The sequence below is a fragment of the Megalobrama amblycephala genome, linkage group LG11 (genome assembly GCF_018812025.1).
Source record: "Megalobrama amblycephala isolate DHTTF-2021 linkage group LG11, ASM1881202v1, whole genome shotgun sequence".
NCBI lineage: Eukaryota > Metazoa > Chordata > Actinopteri > Cypriniformes > Xenocyprididae > Megalobrama > Megalobrama amblycephala.
Window position 1 is genome coordinate 19,133,310 of NC_063054.1, and position 19,629 is coordinate 19,152,938.

A 19,629-nucleotide genomic window follows, 5' to 3' on the forward strand; every position below is an offset into this window, starting at 1 on the left:
TTTGCACATCTAAAGCTAATGGCAATCTGCTATTTGCTTGGTTGACCTGAATGCTGACACTTAATGTGAAGAAGTCCCATATGGAGAACTAATGGCTGGAGGCTACACAGTGTCAGTGAGGGATACTTCAGGTCACTTTAAACCAGCAGCAACTCATACAATTTTAAATATAATTAGTATGGCTTGTCCAATAGGACAAATATAGTTGCTAGATATTTGTTTTATTGGACTAGTTTGGTTTGAGGCCAAATAACTAAAAGAATATGATGACTTTTAAGTGTTAATTAAGCAAACAATCCCCTTTAGACAGCATTCTACTGCATCATTAAATGCATCATGTCCCTAATGCACTGTCCCTTGATCCATTCATTTCCCGTAACAAACGTGAATTCCCTATTTACAATATGACATCTTACTATGAACTTGTTTGTATTGTTTGACGTTAATTTATAAACTAAGCAATGAGCATACAGTTGCAAGAAAAAGTTTGCGAACCATTTGCAGAATCTGTGAAAATGTGAATAATTTTAACAAAATAAGAAAGATACAAAATGCAAGTTTTGCAGTTTTGAGCATTGGGCACTTGTGCAGCCTTCTGGTTACTGTCACTGTGATTGTCATGCTGCTATCTTTAAAGACACTGTGAGTGTCATGCTGCTTTAAAAGGAATGGTTCAAAACAAATTTATGTCTGACATATTTCAAAGTTGTAAATCTGGCTAACATTAATAAATAAATATAAACTAAATTGTTATAAAATAATTATAAGCTAATAGTCTAATTAAGAGATAATGTGTTATTGGTCTTAATATTCATATAAAATATAAATACAAATATAGGTATAAAACATGGACCAAAAAGTCATTTAATACTATTACTACTAGTACTAATACATTGTTTATATTATTGTAATGTCTTTTATTCAGAATCATTAAACACCAGTATTCACTGCATTTGCAAAAAATAAATAAATTTAATCATGTTAATGGAAAAAAAAAATTAAAGGAAGAGCACAATTACCAAATATGTGCCAGTTTAAAACAAAGGCCTCACTCCACTTCAAAAAACTGCTTTACATTTAAACAGTGTTACTAATGTTTAAGCAGGACCATTTTGTTTATAAGACAATGAATCAGTTTATAGTTCACAAGTTCACATTATAATGTAGTTTAATAACTCAGTGCACTGAATGGAAAATATTTGTTTATTGATACATCATATTTTGCTTCTTATATATCTTGTTCAACCCACGCTGATTTATAAAAGACACTTTTCAACATGGGTGAGTTTGCACAGTGTATTCTTCCTACTAGCCAGGTATTTTGCATTCAGATAGTTATTCCATTCCTGAGCATTCCTGAACTCTATTGGCAAAGTGTTTTAACTTGCTTTAAACAGTGTTTAACTTGCTCACAATTACTACACAATGAATTAAACGCTACTTAAGGATATGTGTCTAGTGTTGGTGATGTGAATGGCTCATTTTCCTGATGGTCCAAAGGACATCATCATGTTTTTCCAAAGGAACCATAATCCTATCGCTCTTTGTATATAAAGGCTATATTATTATCATTTATAATCCACTATACAACAGTTAGTTCTTGTTCTCAAATTTGACTGGCTAATAAGCAGTTTCAAGACTACATTTTTAGTATAACAGAACTGTGATATTTACCTTCACTTATGTTTGGAATGTCTGTTTGGAAAACCTGAAGTAAATGTGGTGGAGTGGGGCTAGGAAATATCTGTCGTTTGCTCCGCTCCACTCCACTCATATGACCAGCGTTTAGTCTGTGCTGCTTCATGACATGCAAATATTTAATGCTTAGACTTGTCTTGGAATGTAAGTTACTGGATATTAATAGCCTTGTTCATACTGTTGAATAAAAGCAATATAATCCCTCTGTTGTTCTGTATATCAGCATGGCTGTGAATACCTGCAAATGAATTATAGAGTGCAGAAGTGCCTGGACACTTTTACAGCAGCCTTGGTTCTGGATGTATTTTTCCCATAGGATTTTTTTTTTTAAAGTCTACATTAAAGAGTTACAAGCCATGAACCAAACCAGGTATAAGATGAATCACAACATTACAAATTTTGATTTGAAGCAACAACAAACAACAACAACATTTTTTTTTTTTTTTTTCGAAAAATCTGACAAAAATATCACAAGACTGCATGTGTACTTAATGGCTTTTATGAAATCCCCCCACCCCATTGACTATCATAGTAGGAAAAATAAATACTATGGTAGTCAATGGGGGGCAAGATCTGTTTGGTTACTGACATTCTTCCAAATATCTTCCTTTGTGTTCAGCAGAACAAAGAAATTCATACAGGTTTGGAACAACTTGAGGGTGAGTAAATGATGACAGAATTTTCATTTTTGGGTGAATTATCCCTTTAAGTAGTTTTAAAATGCAAGAAAACACATCATTCACAGTGCTCAAGAGCTCTTTTGGTGCAATTTGTTGCCGGGATTCTCAGATTGTTGGAGATTTCTCTGCAGAATCATGGGTAAGGTAGTTTTTAAACACGATTTTTAAAAAAATATAATGTGCGACCTGCATGTGCTATTAAAGGTGCCCTAGAACCAGTTTTTACAAGATGTAATATAAGTCTAAGGTGTCCCCTGAATGTGTCTGTGAAGTTTCAGCTCAAAATACCCCATAGATTTTTTAAATTAATTTTTTTAACTGCCTATTTTGGGGCATCATTAACTATGCACCGATTCAGGCTGCGGCCCCTTTAAATCGCGCGCTCCCTGCCCCCCGAGCTCTCAACTATAATACAGTGCATTTACAAAGTTCACACAGCTAATATAACCCTCAAATGGATCTTTACAAGATGTTCGTCATGCATACTGCATGTATGCGTCGGATCATGTGGATATAGTATTTATTTGGATGTTTACATTTGATTCTGAATGAGTTTGATAGTGCTTCGTGGCTAAAGCTAACATTACACACTGTTGGAGAGATTTATAAAGAATGAATATGTGTTTATGCATTATACAGACTGCAAGTGTTTAAAAATGAAAATAGTGACGGCGCTCGTCTCTGTGAATACAGTAAGAAACGATGGTAACTTTAACCACATTTAACAGTACATTAGCAACATGCTAACGAAACATTTCTAAAGACAATTAACAAATATCACTAAAAATATCATGTAATCGTGGATCATGTCAGTTATTATCACTCCATCTGCCATTTTTCACTATTGTTCTTGCTTGCTTACCTAGTCTGATGATTCAGCTGTGCACAGCTCCAGACGTTAACACTGGCTGCCCTTGTCTAATGCCTTGAACATGAGCTGGCATATGCAAATATTGGGGGCATACATATTAATGATCCCGACTGTTGCGTAACAGTCGGTGTTATGTTGAGATTCGCCTGTTCTTCAGAGGTCTTTTAAACAAATGAGATTTACACAAGAAGGAGGAAACAATGGTGTTTGAGACTCACTGTATGTCATTTCCATGTACTGAACTCTTGTTATTCAACTATGCCAAGGTAAATTAAATTTTTGATTCTAGGGCACCTTTAATTAACAACCTTGTAGTTCACAGTATGTCTGTCTTTAAAGGTTTATAAGTTACCATTCAAAATTATTTCCCCTTTGGAGAAAATAAATTTTACTTCTGGAACCTGACTGTTGAACTCTATAATGTAACAACCTTTATAAGAGCTTTCCAAAGCAGGTAGGTCAACACAGTTTCTGTCCTTGAAGAAGACACAAAATTAATAGAAACTGTATGATGTTCACTGTTGTTATTTCTCTAACTGCACAGTCATCGCAGATAATGTCATATAATTACATGCCACACAAATAATCTGTTGTCACACTCCAATTGCTGCATTCTCTGTGTCCTTGGTAACCAACTCCTCTTGCAACGGTGACGAACCCTCCATTAATTCTAGACCATGTTCTGTCAAAGGCGAGACGTCGGGTCTTGCACTGTAGCTTGTCCAAGATGCTTGGTCAGTTGTGGGAGAGGCTGAATCCCAAATATCTGGCTGATTCTCAGGGGTGCCGAACCCAGAACCGCCATAGGTGTTTTGTTTAGTAGAAGATGTGGCTCCATGTGCCAAAGGAGGTTCACTTGATGCACCTGCTACTAGAATACTAGTTTTCGACTCATAGCTAACTTTTGCTGAACTGAAACGTCCTGATTTTTCGTGAATGTGCACTGAGTCAACTGTTCCTGTTTGGTCAGTTTTCTTTGTTTTTGTTGTGGGGATATTTGGAAGGCCTTCATGACCTTTGTTGTCAACCCATTGCAGTTGTCCCTGTGGAGAAGTGGAGTGGGCGTAGGTGGGAGTCTGTGTTGATCTCAGGCTCACAGGTGGTGTATTATTCATCTTGTTAATTGTTGGTACATCACTTGTTGTGATATTGCTTGTGTTTATGGGCATAATTGCAGCCGTCACCAACACATCTGACCGTCCAGACACAGAGGCAGACGTCGGTTTCCAAATCAAACTGTAATAAATTGCCAGTATTATAGCAGCCAAAGACACTGACAAAACATATGCGAATACAGTAGCCAGTCTCACCCACTTTTTATTGGTTTTAGCTGCCATTTTAGCTTTTTTATCTCCTGTGTATGTAGCCGGTTTGCCCCGTTCCATGTTTGGCATAAAGTCCCGTTCCCTCATGTTCGCGCGGATTCTCCCTCTGTGCTCCTGTATGCCTTCCGTCTTGAACGCTTGTTATTGACGGCTGATTCAAGAGAACTGCTGACGGTTTAATACACAGCGCCTGACGATTATCCACGTCGCTGTTTTTTTATTTATTCATCATTCCTCCAGTCTGAAAAATCCACAATAGCGATCTGTTTCCAGCATGACAGCAGCGTGTGGTCCTTATTCCATGCAGAGATGCTTCCAGAGCGCTAGATGACCGGTAGCTACAGCTTAACCCTTGTCTAAACCAGTGCAGAGATGGGATTCATCTGCTGAATGACATGAGAACTGACATACAGACAGCGTCTGTGTTTATGCAGTGAGGTACCGTGTGCTGTAGAGCTAAAATGAAGGGAGGTGGGTCTTACTAGTGCGCACTAACAAGTCGCTACCCACAGCTAAACGTCATCCTGTCAGAATCCCCCTGACCGTGTTTGGTTATCTGACAACTAACATGGACATGGTTACATTTAAAGGGAAACTGTATCATATGTAGCCACAAATAATTTTGAACAGTACTGCATTTATCAATTAGCTTATAAATAGCCTAATTATAAAATAAGTAGGGAAATTCTGTTTTGTTTTATTTTTTCTGTCACTGCTTGAAACTTACTGTCAACCACCCATTTCTTGTGATTTTAGTAACTTTATAAATCATTAAACAACTATATACAAATAGTCATTTTAAAAAATGTCAGTTTTTTGTCACGTTTCTCGATTCGATTAATAGTTTTCTGTGCTGTTTTAGAAACACTGGCGCAGGACAGTTGTGTTCATATTTAAATATTAAATATATTATTATTGTCATTTTTTTTTTTTTTTGGAGGTTTTTATTTTTTTATTATTATTTAGAAACTAGTCAAAGATTTTACTGGACCTGTGTAAAAAGACAAACTTTTTGCCCATTTCAGATGTCTAGAATGGTTTATGAATTTAGTTTTTTTAATTAATGCTTTTGTTGTACAGTGAGTGACTTTGTTTTGACACTTAAGTCATGGATGCCACCAGCTGGGCAAACAGCTACACTGCACTATGACTGAAATAACCACCAACCTGAGATTGTTAAATTAATGCTAAATTAATATCAGTATGTGAATAATTTTATACCATATTGTTTTATACCTGTAACATTGTTTTGTTTGTTTTTTCTCTCCGCATATTAGAAATCAATAGTTGGTTAATTGATTGGTCAAACAAGGTACAATATAGCTGTTGGTTACTATGATGATAAAATATATCTGAATATCTGAAGGGAGGTATTTGAAGATGTTTGGAGAGAAGAGAGAGTTGATGTGTCTCATACTGTGTACAACATGCAAGTCTGTTTGACACCTCTCAACATGCTTTTCACACAGCTGATTTTTTTTTTTTTTTTCAGTAACCAGACAATATAGCAAACTCTGTGTTGCCACAAGATGGCTTGACTTTTAGCAATGCAGGACAAGAGCAATCTATTAGTGTTATACAAGTGTTCAGTACTTTATCCTCTGTAATGTGGTCTTAACTGGGTGTTGAATATACAACCTAATTGGTATAAAAATGAATCTGGGTTCCTGTAGGCAAATGGCAGATGGCGACAAGCACTATGATCAATGATCAAATAAAAGTTTCTTAGTCACAAGCTGGCATGTGGTTCTCTTACCTTTATGTTTTATACAACAATGAAATAAGAATTTAAAGGGATAGTTTACCCCAAAATGAAAATTTTGTCATCATTTACTCACCCTCATGTTGTTCCAAACCTGTATGAGTTTCTTCTGTTGAACAGAAAAGAAGGCATTTTAAAGGTGCCCTAGAATCAAAAATTGAATTTATCTGGGCATAGTTAAATAACAAGAGTTCAGTACATGGAAAAGACATACAATGAGTTTCAAACCTCATTGCTTCCTCCTTCCCATAAAAATCTCATTTGTTTAAAAGACTTCCGGAAAACACGCGGATCTCAACATAACACCAACTGTTACGTAACAGTCGGGATCATTAATATGTATGACTCCAATATTTGCATATATGCCAGCCCATGTTCAAGGCATTAGACAAGGAAAGGCAGTATTAACGTCTGGATCTGTGCACAGACAAGGTAAGCCAGCAAGAACAACAGCGAAAAATGGCAGATGGAGCAATAATAACTGACATGATCCATGATAGCATGATATTTTTAGTGATATTTGTGAATTGTCTTTCTAAATGTTTCGTTAGCATGTTGCTAATGTACTGTTAAATGTGGTTAAAGTTACCATCGTTTCTTACTGTATTCACGGAGACAAGAGCCGTCGCTATTTTCATTTTTAAACATGTGCAGTCTGTATAATGCATAAACACAACTTCATTCTTTATAAATCTCTCCAACAGTGTAGCATTAGCCGTTAGCCACAGAGCATAGCCTCAAACTCATACAGAATCAAACATAAACATCAAAATAAATACTTTACTCACATAATTCGAAGCATGCATACATCATGCATGACGAACATCTTGTAAAGATCCATTTGAGGGTTATATTAGCTGTGTGAACTTTGTAAATGCACTGGGGTTAGGGTTAGGGTTAGGGTTAGATATAGTCGAGAGCTCGTGGGTTAAATATAGTCGAGAGCTCGTGTGGCAGGGAGCACGCGATTTAAAGGGGCGGCGCTGCCAAAATCAGGGTATAGTTAATGATGCCCCAAAATAGGCAGTTTAAAAAATTAATTAAAAAAAAATCTATGGGGTATTTTGAGCTGAAACTTCACAGACACATTCAGGAGACACCTTAGACTTATATTACATCTTGTGAAAAAGCATTCTTGGGCACCTTTAAAGAATGTACGTTATCAGACAGTTGACGGCACCCATTGACTTCCATAGTATTTTTTTTCCTACCAAGTCAATGGGTGCCATCAACTGTTTGATTACCAACATTCTTCCAAATATCTTCTTTTGTGTTCAGCAGAAGAAAGAAACTCATACATGTTTGGAACAACATGAGGGTGAGTAAATGACAACAAAATGTTCATGTTTGGGTGAACTATCCCTTTAAATTATACAAACGTCTTTGTTGCTTTTTTGTTTATATGGCAACCACAGTCCTATACAGTCACAGAAACAGAAATAAATAATAAAATAATAGCCTAATAAGAAGTATGTTCAGAAAATTTCCAAACAGAATGTAAGGAGGCCTAAAGAAAACATTATCATATGGAAAAAAAAAATCAACTATAGAATTTAGATAAATTTGCTATTGAACATCGATCATCAATGTCCAAGATAAATTATTCTGATTTAAGTGTCACAAGATCACTTTTGTGGTGAACATATTGCACAGTCTGAGGAAGTGATGTCAAAAGACAATCTATATAAGACTGTAGGAACTGAGAGTGAAATCTGTTACTAAAAGAAGAAATAATGACTCTACTCTTGTGCGCATGTAATGCATTGCTGTTCAGTTTTGTTTTTTTAATGTAGGTAATACAGGAAAACGGCAGTATGACTTTGGTTATTTTTCATAATATTATATAGTTTAACAATTATTAATCTAGATTGCTTTAGCAGGTAAGTAATTACAACAAAATCTGTGCACAGGAGGCAACTGAACCTAGTCTATAATGAATGCTATAATGAGAAAATATCTCACTTACATTAAGGTGCTAATATGCTTGAAGAAACAAAGGACATCTTCATTGGAGAATATTCATCCTTACCATGACTTAATCTGGTCAGACAGACAAACTGCAGTAAGCTTACATGGCTTTCTAATGAACGTAATGTGGCTGAGTTGGTCACCCTTGGTAGATGCAATCCAGACAGGCCAGAGAGAAAAAACAGAGTGAGTCTGACGTCTAACTGCTCATCAGGATATTAAACCTGCTGTCAATATTCAGGTGTCATTGGAGACCAAATTGAAAAGGATGCCAGAATTTACTTGTTTATTAATAAAGGTAAGCTTTAATATAAATGCTCAAATTTATCAACCTTTATTTTACCTACATTGCAGCTGTAGGAATTACTTTTATGATCTGTGCTCCTTTGTGCTCTTTCTACTACCATAGAAAACAATAGTAATGTGCTTAAACTAAATTAAATTGATTTGAATCTTATAGTATATTTAACAGTATTTATATTTGTAATAGGATATGTTTAACATTATATTTCTACCAGTTAAAGGTGCAATATGTAAGACTTTTCCAGTAAAATATCCAAAAACCACTAGGCTAGTGTTATATATTTTGTTCACTTGAGTACTTACAATATCCCAAATGTTTGCAACTATTTGTAAATCGTGAGGAAATTGCAATTTTAACCAAGGCTCCGGGACGTGTGAGGAGTCGCCTATCAATTGCGCCATACCCGCGTTACCCTCGGTTTCTGGTTTTATTTTGTAAAAACTATGGAAACACCAAAGATGCTTTAATATTTTACATGTTTTTAATAGGCAAGGGAACAACTGTTTGGACAGAAAGCTAATTGTTGTTATATAGCTAAACACGTTTAGTCTTATTGTTTAAATCTAATTTTCTTTTTTTTTCTTTTTTTTGCAAGTACCATGCTTTACCATGCCTCAGAGAAAAACACTGTGTTAGCTAACATATCATAATCAAATACAGCTTTATTTTTTGTAAGAGTAATACAGCATTTTCTCCATCATACAATACGTTTTAAAATTAATTGCATGCCATTTATCAACACAAGCCATCCAGCATTTAATATATTCTAATATTGATCTTACTGCAGTGTGTCTCAAACAAGTGTCTCACAGCAGCCGCCGAGCGAACGCACAGGATAACGTTATAACATCATTTTCAACACTCTCAAATGTATCTAATATGATAAACAGAGCTGCATTATCTCATACTCATGACCGGAAAAGCGGAAGCAGCACCGGCGACTGTGGCGTGTGTTGCGCAATCGCTCCAGCGGCCTCGTTCGTACTACAGTAACGTTAATAATCACATGAACATGATTTCTTCCCGAGTCCTATCCCAATTGTTTCCACCGGCTGTGATGTAAAGACCGCATGTCCCAAGATTCTGTGCTCAAACTTGCTGTCGTCAAGCTACGCCTTTGATTTGAATAGGCCTCTAGCGACCTCTAGTGGACAGGAATCTTACATATTGCACCTTTAAATGTTTTCTTGTCATATGTTCTTGCTTGTTGTTGCAGTTTAGCCAGGTCAGTAGATAAAAGTTAGTGGCTTTAGCAGAAGTTTTAATTCTAGAAGTCGTAAATGTATAAATGGAACATAGAGAAATATTATCAAAATGCCATTAATATCCTAAACAACATTTTTTTCTTGATATCTAAAGTCAATAAACATCTACAATGCCTTTTTTTCCCTTTTCAGGTGCTACTTCCATGGACAATAATGGTTTGTCAGACTGCAGTCATGACAGAAAGAGTTAGGTTAACTACCTCTAATTATTTCCATGAGTCTTATTTATGATTGAGAAATGTATACTGTACAGTGTTCAACAGCAATCTTAAATTTGTATGTATTGTTTGCTGTTGTTCTGGTTTAATGAGGTCAGTAGTTTAGCATGAGTAGATAAAACATAGATTTAACAAATTTAGACAAATGCAATATGGTGCATATATATATATATATATATATATATTGACGTATGTCATTTACTAATTGTTTCCATTGAGTGCATGACTCCCTCATGACATTGTATGATGATCACATGAGGACATTGTCTGTGTTTTTGGTTCTCACAAGTCACAATTTTATGTCATTTCATGGATTTCATGTCTGCTACATGAATAAATGTAAACAAAAAGTCCAAACCCTTCAGATTATATAAAATAAGGCTGATGTGTTCCCAATGAACAACTAAATGTGTAGATCTGTGAAGACATATTGATATTGTATCATTCTTGCAATGAATACATTTTAATTTTAGCAGAAACTGTAGAAATAATAGCTTGTATATATCCTTTGTCATAATCATTTTTCCATTTGTTTGTTTCTTTATTCTTTTAGCGTTTTTTTATTTGCTTCATTAAACTATATTCTGCCTCATTCTCTGCAACATTTCTGAATCACAATCCAACAAATGTAATGTGTAATATACAAATCAGTTTTATGCTCTCTGATATAATATTAAATGTTCACAAAATTACATGTCAGAAAATAAACTGGGAACCAATGCCGTCATTGGACACTAAAAATGAACTGAAAAACCGATCAGTGGAATAAAAGGTAAGAATAAGTGGCACAGACTCAACAGGAGATAGAAACACAATACACTAATGAATGTTACATGTGGTATGTCAGATTTACTGATGCAAAAAATCCTTAAATGCATCAATAGCTGCAAGTCACAATGTGTGGTATCAAATCTGTAGACAGAGAAATATATCACCATGGGACATAACCCATATTTCTGTTTGCTAGAAGCTACACCCTTGTAAACACAACCATGAAACTTTACACAATAGCAGTGTGTCATACTTCCCAGTAGAGCAGTCATAATGCCAAATTGCAGGCCAACCCAAAAGAGCAAAATTTTGGGTTCCTTCCGAATATTCTTATAGGGTTTTTAAATTAACATTTTTTATAAGTAAAAAAAAAGGTCTGTGGTTCTTTCACATTCTACAGTCTGTTCATAACTTAAATGTGAATTCTGAAGCTGCTTTTTTTTTTAATGTAAGTTATTAACAAGATACTATAAGGACTAAAGCGTTATCCAGTTCCATTTAGCAAGTGTGCCTTTCTGTCTTGGTCAAGGTGAAGTTGTGAAACCAGAATACAAAAAATCTTTCATAAAACATTCCTGAGAGACATAACTGTTTAAAGGGATAGTTCACTCAAAAATGAAACTTCTTCCCTCAAGTTGTTCCAAAACTATTAATTTCTTTCTTCTGCTAAACACGAAGATATTTTGAAGAATATGAATAACCAAGCAGTTGATGGACTGGATCAAAATATATTCTTTTGTGTTCAGCAGAAGAAAGAAATTCATAGGTTTGGAACAACTTGAGGATGAGTAAATGATGACAGAAGTTTCATTTTTGGGTGATAAAGTGCTGATAAATTTTCATTAAAGTAAAACAGTTAATAGTTTATTTAAAAATCAATGAATCTTATTAAAAATCACATTGAAATGTACAAAAATTAATAAATGTTCATATAGCCAGAGTGAATTTAAGATTTTTTTTTTTGTTTGTTTGTTTGAGTTCCCTTATCTCTATACCTTTAGTTTGTATTTGGCAGTTAATGAGTTGAAATACTGTTTAGAAGCAAACTCTGACTGACTGCCTGTGCTTTCACGAAAGCAGAACCCATGTTGAGATGACCCAATAGGTGTCAAGGGCCTGCTCTTGACTGTGCCTGAGTCCACACGGCCAAGCTCAAGAACAAAAGGTTGCAAGACTCTCCTTGTCTGTGTCCCACAGATCTTTGACGACCCCCCTCAACCCCCTAACATACACAAGCACAGCCCATACCCCAGCACATACATACAACCTCAGCATGTGGCAGACTACCGGAGCCGACCCAATGTTGCTCCATTTGCATTTTAAGCACAGGATGGAAAGAGAACACTTGAGGTGTTGTAGCACACAACGGCTCATCAACATTTCAGCAAGAACTTCTGTTATCACACTTGAAGTCAAGTGAGTTTTTACATTACAGCTCATTCACAGGCCCGAATTACCAAGATTATATACTATAACAGCGTGACGCTTGACTTAGAGTTCAAGTTTGATTGACTTGCAACTTTTGGACTGGCCGTTTAAGAGAATTAAACAAATAATTATGTAGTTTTTGGTTTAAGAATAAATAAAAACCGCATTGTTTAAGCATGGAACCAAGCTCTCTCCCTTCAAAAAAAAAAAGGACTGGATATGAAAAATTCAGGGGGAGAGATGTAGGGTTGGTGGGTAGATGAGGTCAAGCTGATGTGGAGGGGGTGCGTGGAAACAAAAGGTTCTGTGAAAGGCTGCAAAAGGTGGACAGGCAGAGGTGTTAAAAGTGATACCCTGAAGAAACAAGAGGCAGATATGCACCTTCCCAGATCTGTCTCTTTGCTCTCTCTGCCATTTGCACATACTGTCTGCTCTAGCACACCTCCAATCAACATATTTGTGAGCTTGACCTTGTGCGGCCTGCTGGTCTGACTTGTCTTTTAGTAAGATAACTGGAGCATAAGCAGCACTATGACTAAAAGGGAAAAGGTTTTTAGAAAATTGCATACCTGCTGAATTTACAGAACCCTGAGTATGGTGCATTCAGGGGGTTAAAATGGAAAACAAGGTCTTTCTAATCCATTAAAAGAGAGCATTGCACTAAACATCCCCAGGTATACAGAAAAATCTATCTACATCTGATTGAAACTGGACCCCAGGCTTTGGCATGGAAAGAAAACACTTCAAAGCCATTGTCTGAGGGAGTTCACTTTGAGCTATGGAAATGGAAATTTCCAGCATTCCTCAATGATAATTGGCTAACTCCAAAAGTGCAGTGAAGCTTAACTATAATTACTAAGGAAACTATAAAACCTTTTCAAAGTTTGTTGTCCATTTTAAATCTTTTCATTTTTATAGTGTTACTGCTAATATAAAAATGCAAACATATAAGGCCGAACTATGCAACAAAACTTCCATTCGAACTTCTATGTAGAGAAATGGTTCATTTTTAGTATAGGCCTTTTCTAAACAGTCATAATCATGTACAGATTAAAGTGACAATTAATACAGTTAAATGTGTGACACTGCATTTGCAAGCTGTGCTGTATTACAGTCAATTATCCATGTATTTTTATTATAATTAAACTCTCCTTGTGGCTTGGCAAACTATATAATTTAAAATGCAGCACTTTCTGTGATACTGATATATATATATATATATATATATATATATATATATATATATATATATATATATAGTTATAGTTATAGTTATATAAGTTGGCCTTTGTTTACACTTCACATTGAAATTACCTGGCTGAGGTCTGTGTGTGTGTGCGCAGGTTTGTCTATACTAGTGAGGGCAATATTATTTGGAAATTGTCCTCACAGATATAGTGACGTGAACTATGTCGAAATGTGTTTTGTGAGGACATTTAAGGTGGTCGTCACTCTTTATAAGGCTTCTAAATGAGTAAAATTTTGTTTTACTTTAAGTCTGCTACTATTAACATTTTTGTAATGTTTAAATGTAGGATATAGGAATAAACATTAGTATAAAAACCATTGTGTCAGTTAGAAGTCCTCCGCGTGTGTGTGTATGGATGGATACAAGGCAATAGTGATTGACAATTTCCTGGAGGGAGGTCCCTCCCTTATCATGTGAAATTTCCACTGCTTGGGTTCAGATTGCGCTCGTTGTCACCTATGATGAGCACGTTGTCCGCCTCACACAATGGATTAAACTTGGAGTTGTGAGAAGGTCACAGTTTTGTCATTCCTGACTGCTTCACGAAACTGATTTAAACCTCAAGGGAGGGAAACATTAAAAAACAAGGTAAGCGATTATAATTTTGTCCGTTTGAACAGTTTAACTCTGATCGATACTGTTTATATTTGTTGGGAATAATGCAGTCTTAAATATTAGTGAGCTTTTATTTTCTCAAGCGTATGCCTATTTTATCTTATTTTCTCAATTACTTAATTGTGTTAGGTCCACTTAATTGGCGTTTTCAAAAGAAACTAATAAAACGTTAATGAATAACCGTGCATGCTAAAAAGTAACGAAAGTGCTAAGTTCTAAACTGTGTTTTTCGCCTGTACGACGTAGACTCGTCGCTGTTGCGTTTGGGCTTCTGCCTCATTATCTGCAAAGTATCTGTGACTGATCTCTCCGTAATCTCTGTGCAATGGCTTGTCGTTTTCATGTTTCCATTTAATACATGTGTAGCTATGTAAAAAAAAAAAAACATTTTTTTTTTTTTTTAAATAAATATACAATAAACTGCATGTCTATTTAAAATAAGTTTGATAAAATGGGCGGCAATCTACAGTAAAAATTCTCAGTTAGACTTAATGGAAAGTTAAAGTAATAAAGTAACAGTTTAATATTTAATTTACCAGAAAGCTGTGGGGAAAATGGATTCATAAACCAAGAATAAATACATATTTACTACTATTTACTTAACATAACAATAAAAATAAGTCTGCCATTTTATAATGTGAATCAAAATGGGGCTTTATGACCACTGACATTATTACATGTATAGTGATCATGATTTTTATGATGCAGAGAAATCGTAATAATAGACTCTATGGCCCGGTTTCACAGACAGGGTTTAAATTTAAACTAGGATTAGGCCTTAGTTCAATTAGGACATTTACCCCTGGTTTCACAGACAGGGTTTAAGCTAGTCCTAGACTAAAATGCATGTTTGATCTATTTTAACTGAAAGCAACTTGTATGGACATATCTTAAAATATGTCAGTGTCATTGTTTTGTCACAAGATGCACACCAGTAATGTTATTTTCTAGTGTATGTTTATAAAAGTTACTTAAATATCCTAATTGAACTAAGGCCTAATCCTGGCTTAGGCTAAGCCCTGTCTGTGAAACCGGGTCCTAAGTAACTTTTATGAACGTGCCTTAGAAAAAAACATTATTGGTGTGCATCTTTAGACAAAACAATGGCACTGACTTATTTTAAAATATGTCAGTGCAAGTTGCTTTTAGTTAAGGCAGCTCAAACATGCATTTTAGTCTGGGACTAGTCTTAAGCTTTGTCTTTCAAACCGAGCATATATGTGTTGTATGCAGCGTTTCTTTTTCTAGAGCTTCAGAAACTTTATGAGCAAACTGGAATTAATCAATGATGTAAAATATTCACAAGATTAAGACAGCATTAAATTCCTTGTATAGTTGTTAACGCTCTGTGAAATACATCTGTAATTATTTTAAACCGTTCTAACTGAAAAGTACATTTTGGTCACAAAAATGGGTTAACGATTACATTTTGTTAAATTACAAATCACATCCACCTCTTTACAAGAGCATGTTCATTTTACATATTATTCAGCATTATTATAGTTCTTCCTGTTATTGTCACTACTATTTGTATTATCCAAAAAAAAACTAAATTAAAATTCATTTCATACAACTCTCTTAGATTTTTCTCATCACAATGCTGAAGTAGAGATCTCTTTATAGATATTTTACATCTGTCTATAAAAACTGTATGCACATTTTGGCAACCCCTCAATATATATAGATCTGCTAATGCTGATCTTGTTTCTTCCTGTCATCCTGTGTTTATTATTATTATTATTATTATTTTTTTATTTTTTTTTTTTTCATTTTTTTTTGTGTAGGCATGATTCAGAGGACAGAGGTGGTGCTCTCAGTCTTGGGGGAGCTGCAGGAGGCCACAGAGTGCGTGGGTCTTGATGCCCTCACTAAAGTTGCTGTGGAGGTGGAACAGGCTCTGGCCTCTTTCTCTCTTCCTACGGCACTCTGCTCTGAGATCTCCTCATGGCTTGGCATCGACGCGGTAGCTCACAGGCTGTACCCGGCAGACGCCCCGGCGGGTTTGCTTCCTCTGGTCTGTAAAGGAGAAGGAAACATGCTGTTTGATGCAGCTAGCATGCTTCTAGTGGGCTCTACGAGCCTGAGTCTGGAGCTGCAGGTCAGGACTGTGGTGGAGATGCTTCTCTGGAAGCGATACTACCTATGCGGTATGATCGACTCGAAGGTGATGCTGCAGGCAGTTAGGTTTTCCCTCTGCGCCGAGGAGTCCCAGGACATGCTCAATCTGCCGATTCAGGTGCTGGAGGCCATCTTCGATGCCGACGTCAAGGCCTCCTGCTTCCCTGGCTCATTTGCGAACATGTGGCACGTGTATGCGCTGGCGTCTGTCCTGCAGTGCAACATTTATTCGGTTTATCCCATGTACAATTTAAAGATTCGGCCCTATTTCAATCGACTCATTCGCCCAAGGACATGGTCGAAAAACTCTGAGCCCTTGACCCTTCACATCATGTGGTCGGGCGACCTGGAGGCAGGCTCTGTTTTCAAACCCCACAACTTTGTAGCTTTGATTCATGCGAGTGACCTCAAAATCGGGAGTCCCAACAGCGAGCAGCGAATGCCCATGGTAAATTCCCTGGAGCTTCTGAATCAGGATGCCCAGCTGTCATACTCCAACCTCAAAGACAAGTTCAATATCACCAAGAGCACCTTTTACCGCTGGAAGAGGCAAAGCATCGAGTACCACAAGAAATCAGTGGCCAGGTATGAGGCCAAACACTTTTTCCTGACATCCTACAAGCAAGGGAAGCTGATTCCTCTCAGCCAATTTAAAGGGCTTTTCCCAGAAATTCCAAGATCCACATACTACGCTTGGAAGCAAGAGCTTGTGTCTACTTGCAGCATCTCAGGTGGCTCCACAGGCGAGCTGAGTCCCAGAGATAGCACTGAACAGGACTACTGGTCCTCACCTGAAGTCAAGAAGAAGCCCAGCCAAGGGAGCTTTGCTAGCATGTTGGCTTTCAAGTGCGAGAAGCTTGAAGGAGAACGGGCCCAAAACGTGGCCTTGATGCAGGAGGCGAAGAAGAGCTTGCAGAACTGTATCGTAGCGAACACCTCGTTCCCCTACAGAATTTTCAAAAGAAGGTTTCCAGGCATCTCCAGATCCACATACTACAACTGGAGGAGGGAAGCCATGCTGTTCACACCTTTCAAAGAGCTCTCAGGTAGTAGTGAGGAAAGCTCAGATGCTGATAAAACCCAGAGTCCCAGAAGTCAAGTGTCCCCTGCTAAGTTTGACAGACAGAAACTGTCACCAAGGGTGAAGATCTCCAGACGCAAACAAAGAGGCCTGAGGCTGGCATACCACCAGAGGAAAATGTTAAGGGAAGAAGCCAAAATGCACATCCGGAGGTCAAAGATGTCCTTCGTTAAATTCAAACTCAAGTTCCCTTCAGTTTCTTCCTCTTTTTATTGGCTCTGGAGAAATTCTTTGAACAACAATACCAAGAAGCCCGTCATGATGTCTGAGACGGTGGAATCCCAGAGCTTGGCTGTCTCGCCAGACGTCTTCGAAAAGATAAAAACTCCAGGAATGTTTTCTTTTGATGGGAACATCGATTGCCTGAATGGACAGACTGTTAGTCCCTCTGAATTCACACTGCCTGAATACTCTTTGCCTGACCAGTCCAGTAATGAACATATGTTTGTGATGGATGTCGTGGCATTGGCCAATTTCAAGGCCCAAGCAAAGCTGTTTCTGCAACAACGTTTTGAAGAGAAGTCCTTTCCCACATTCAAAGAGTTCCGGTCCTACTTTCCTCTTACTCCTCGTTCCACCTACTACATGTGGAAAAGGGCTCTGCATCACGGGGTGCCATTAATTCATGGCTGAATGCTGTTATTTTCTTCACCACTATAAAGTCCAGTAATTACATCCAAAACTGACACTACTAATTTTCATAGTTCACAATGCAATGTTTCTTTGAGTTCGGCTGTTTTTTTGTTTTGTTTTTTGTTTTTGAGTCACCCACATAATTGCAGTTCATGCATCTTAATTATTTGTTCTTTTCCTTTATTTGACCACTTGGTTCTAGCTCGAGGACATTTGCGTGTGTGTGAAATCAGACAGTCTTTGTGTCCACCTACAGTAAGTGCTGATGGCCCCCAGGCAAAAGGCAGTTCAAAGACATTATCAGGTTTTCAAATGGCTCTCTTTTGACTCCCACCCCCCCAAATATTTACAATTTAAATTAGTTCTAAGTTCTGATTAGGTTAATTTTATTTTCTTGTCTATTTCTTTTAGGGACTTTTTTTTTTATTTTTTTATTTTTTTTTTTTTTAAAGTTACAGTTGAGAACTTTTCTTAAAAATGTATATTTTAATTCTTACATTGGAGTGTTCTTTATTTCTTTTTTTTTTATACATATATATTTTTATACTGACAATTGAATGTGATCTCTGCTTGGGAAAACTTTATGTGGCCAATTTAAAATGGATTCCTCACAATTGAATGTTACAGAATTGTTGCTATTTTGCACATTGTTTTTGACCATGTTTCAGTTCACACATTTACTTTTTTCTTGCTGCTAAAGGTGTAAATATTTGACAATCTCTGGCTTGATGCTGTTGATACTAAGTGTTTTCTGAAGATATTATGTTCAACTACCTAGCTGATATTTTTCAGCTTCACATTTATGGTGTTCTGTAACTTTCGGTTAAACTTGTCTACAAAATTACACAAGTTCACAATGTGCTCCTTGGACCATTTTGCTGAATTTGATGAGCACACTGCTAATTTTGTTCATTTCATCATGAGCACCTCGTGTATGTGACCAGTTGCTCTGTGCAATAAAATCTGGTTTATGCCCACTGTTTTCTCTTTAGGTGTGTGTTTATGAAGTATTACAAACTTTAACCACCCAGTGTTGAGTTAATTTGTTAATAAAGATCTGTGTTAGAGTTGAACACAAAGATGCTCTGGTGTTGACTCTGAAAATAAATTCATTGACTTCAGATCTGGCAGATCATTCACTCCAACAGCATTTGGCAAACTGTTGTTGTTGTTGTTGTTGTTGTTGTTGTTTAATTCAACCCAATACTGGCCCAGTAAAAAGTGCACCTGCATTTTGAGTAAAACTTTCCATAATATCAGTTAACCAATTACACCTTGAGATAAATGTCTTTTAAAAATAGCAAATAAAAGAGAGAGAGAGAGAGAGAGAGTTTGCTGGTGTGCTTCATCAACACTGTGATGTCTGTGGTTTCTGGAGTACTTCTCAGACAGAGATTTTACCATATCTGCACCATAGAAGTGTTTACCTCACAGTAGCATGAAAATAATTGACAGGTGGGCCAGGATACAGATATAGATACAGAATCGATCAGGATACAGAAGCTTTTTATAGATGCCAGAAATCTGCAGGAATACACACGTCTCTGTGAGTAAGTTTTGAATTTACACATTTTTAATGGACAAACGAAAGGAACAACAGATATTCATGAGCATCCACAAAACGACTGAATCTATATAATCCA

The 19,629-nt window shown here is 36.6% G+C and overlaps 2 protein-coding genes across 2 annotated transcripts; one reads left to right on the plus strand and one right to left on the minus strand.

The window, feature by feature from the left end:
• Positions 1-3,525: 3,525 nt before the first annotated feature.
• Positions 3,526-5,107, minus strand: zgc:153157 (uncharacterized protein LOC751674 homolog). Its single transcript, XM_048206574.1, has one exon. It carries the CDS (start codon positions 4,659-4,661, stop codon positions 3,843-3,845), a length of 819 nt encoding a protein of 272 aa, XP_048062531.1. The 5' UTR covers positions 4,662-5,107; the 3' UTR covers positions 3,526-3,842.
• An 8,790-nt stretch (positions 5,108-13,897) lies between these two features.
• On the plus strand, positions 13,898-19,107 carry vrtn (vertebrae development associated). The gene is made up of 2 exons (XM_048206575.1): positions 13,898-14,127; positions 15,939-19,107. Exon 2 carries the CDS (start codon positions 15,941-15,943, stop codon positions 17,984-17,986), a length of 2,046 nt encoding a protein of 681 aa, XP_048062532.1. The 5' UTR covers positions 13,898-14,127; positions 15,939-15,940; the 3' UTR covers positions 17,987-19,107.
• The last annotated feature ends 522 nt before the right edge of the window (positions 19,108-19,629 follow it).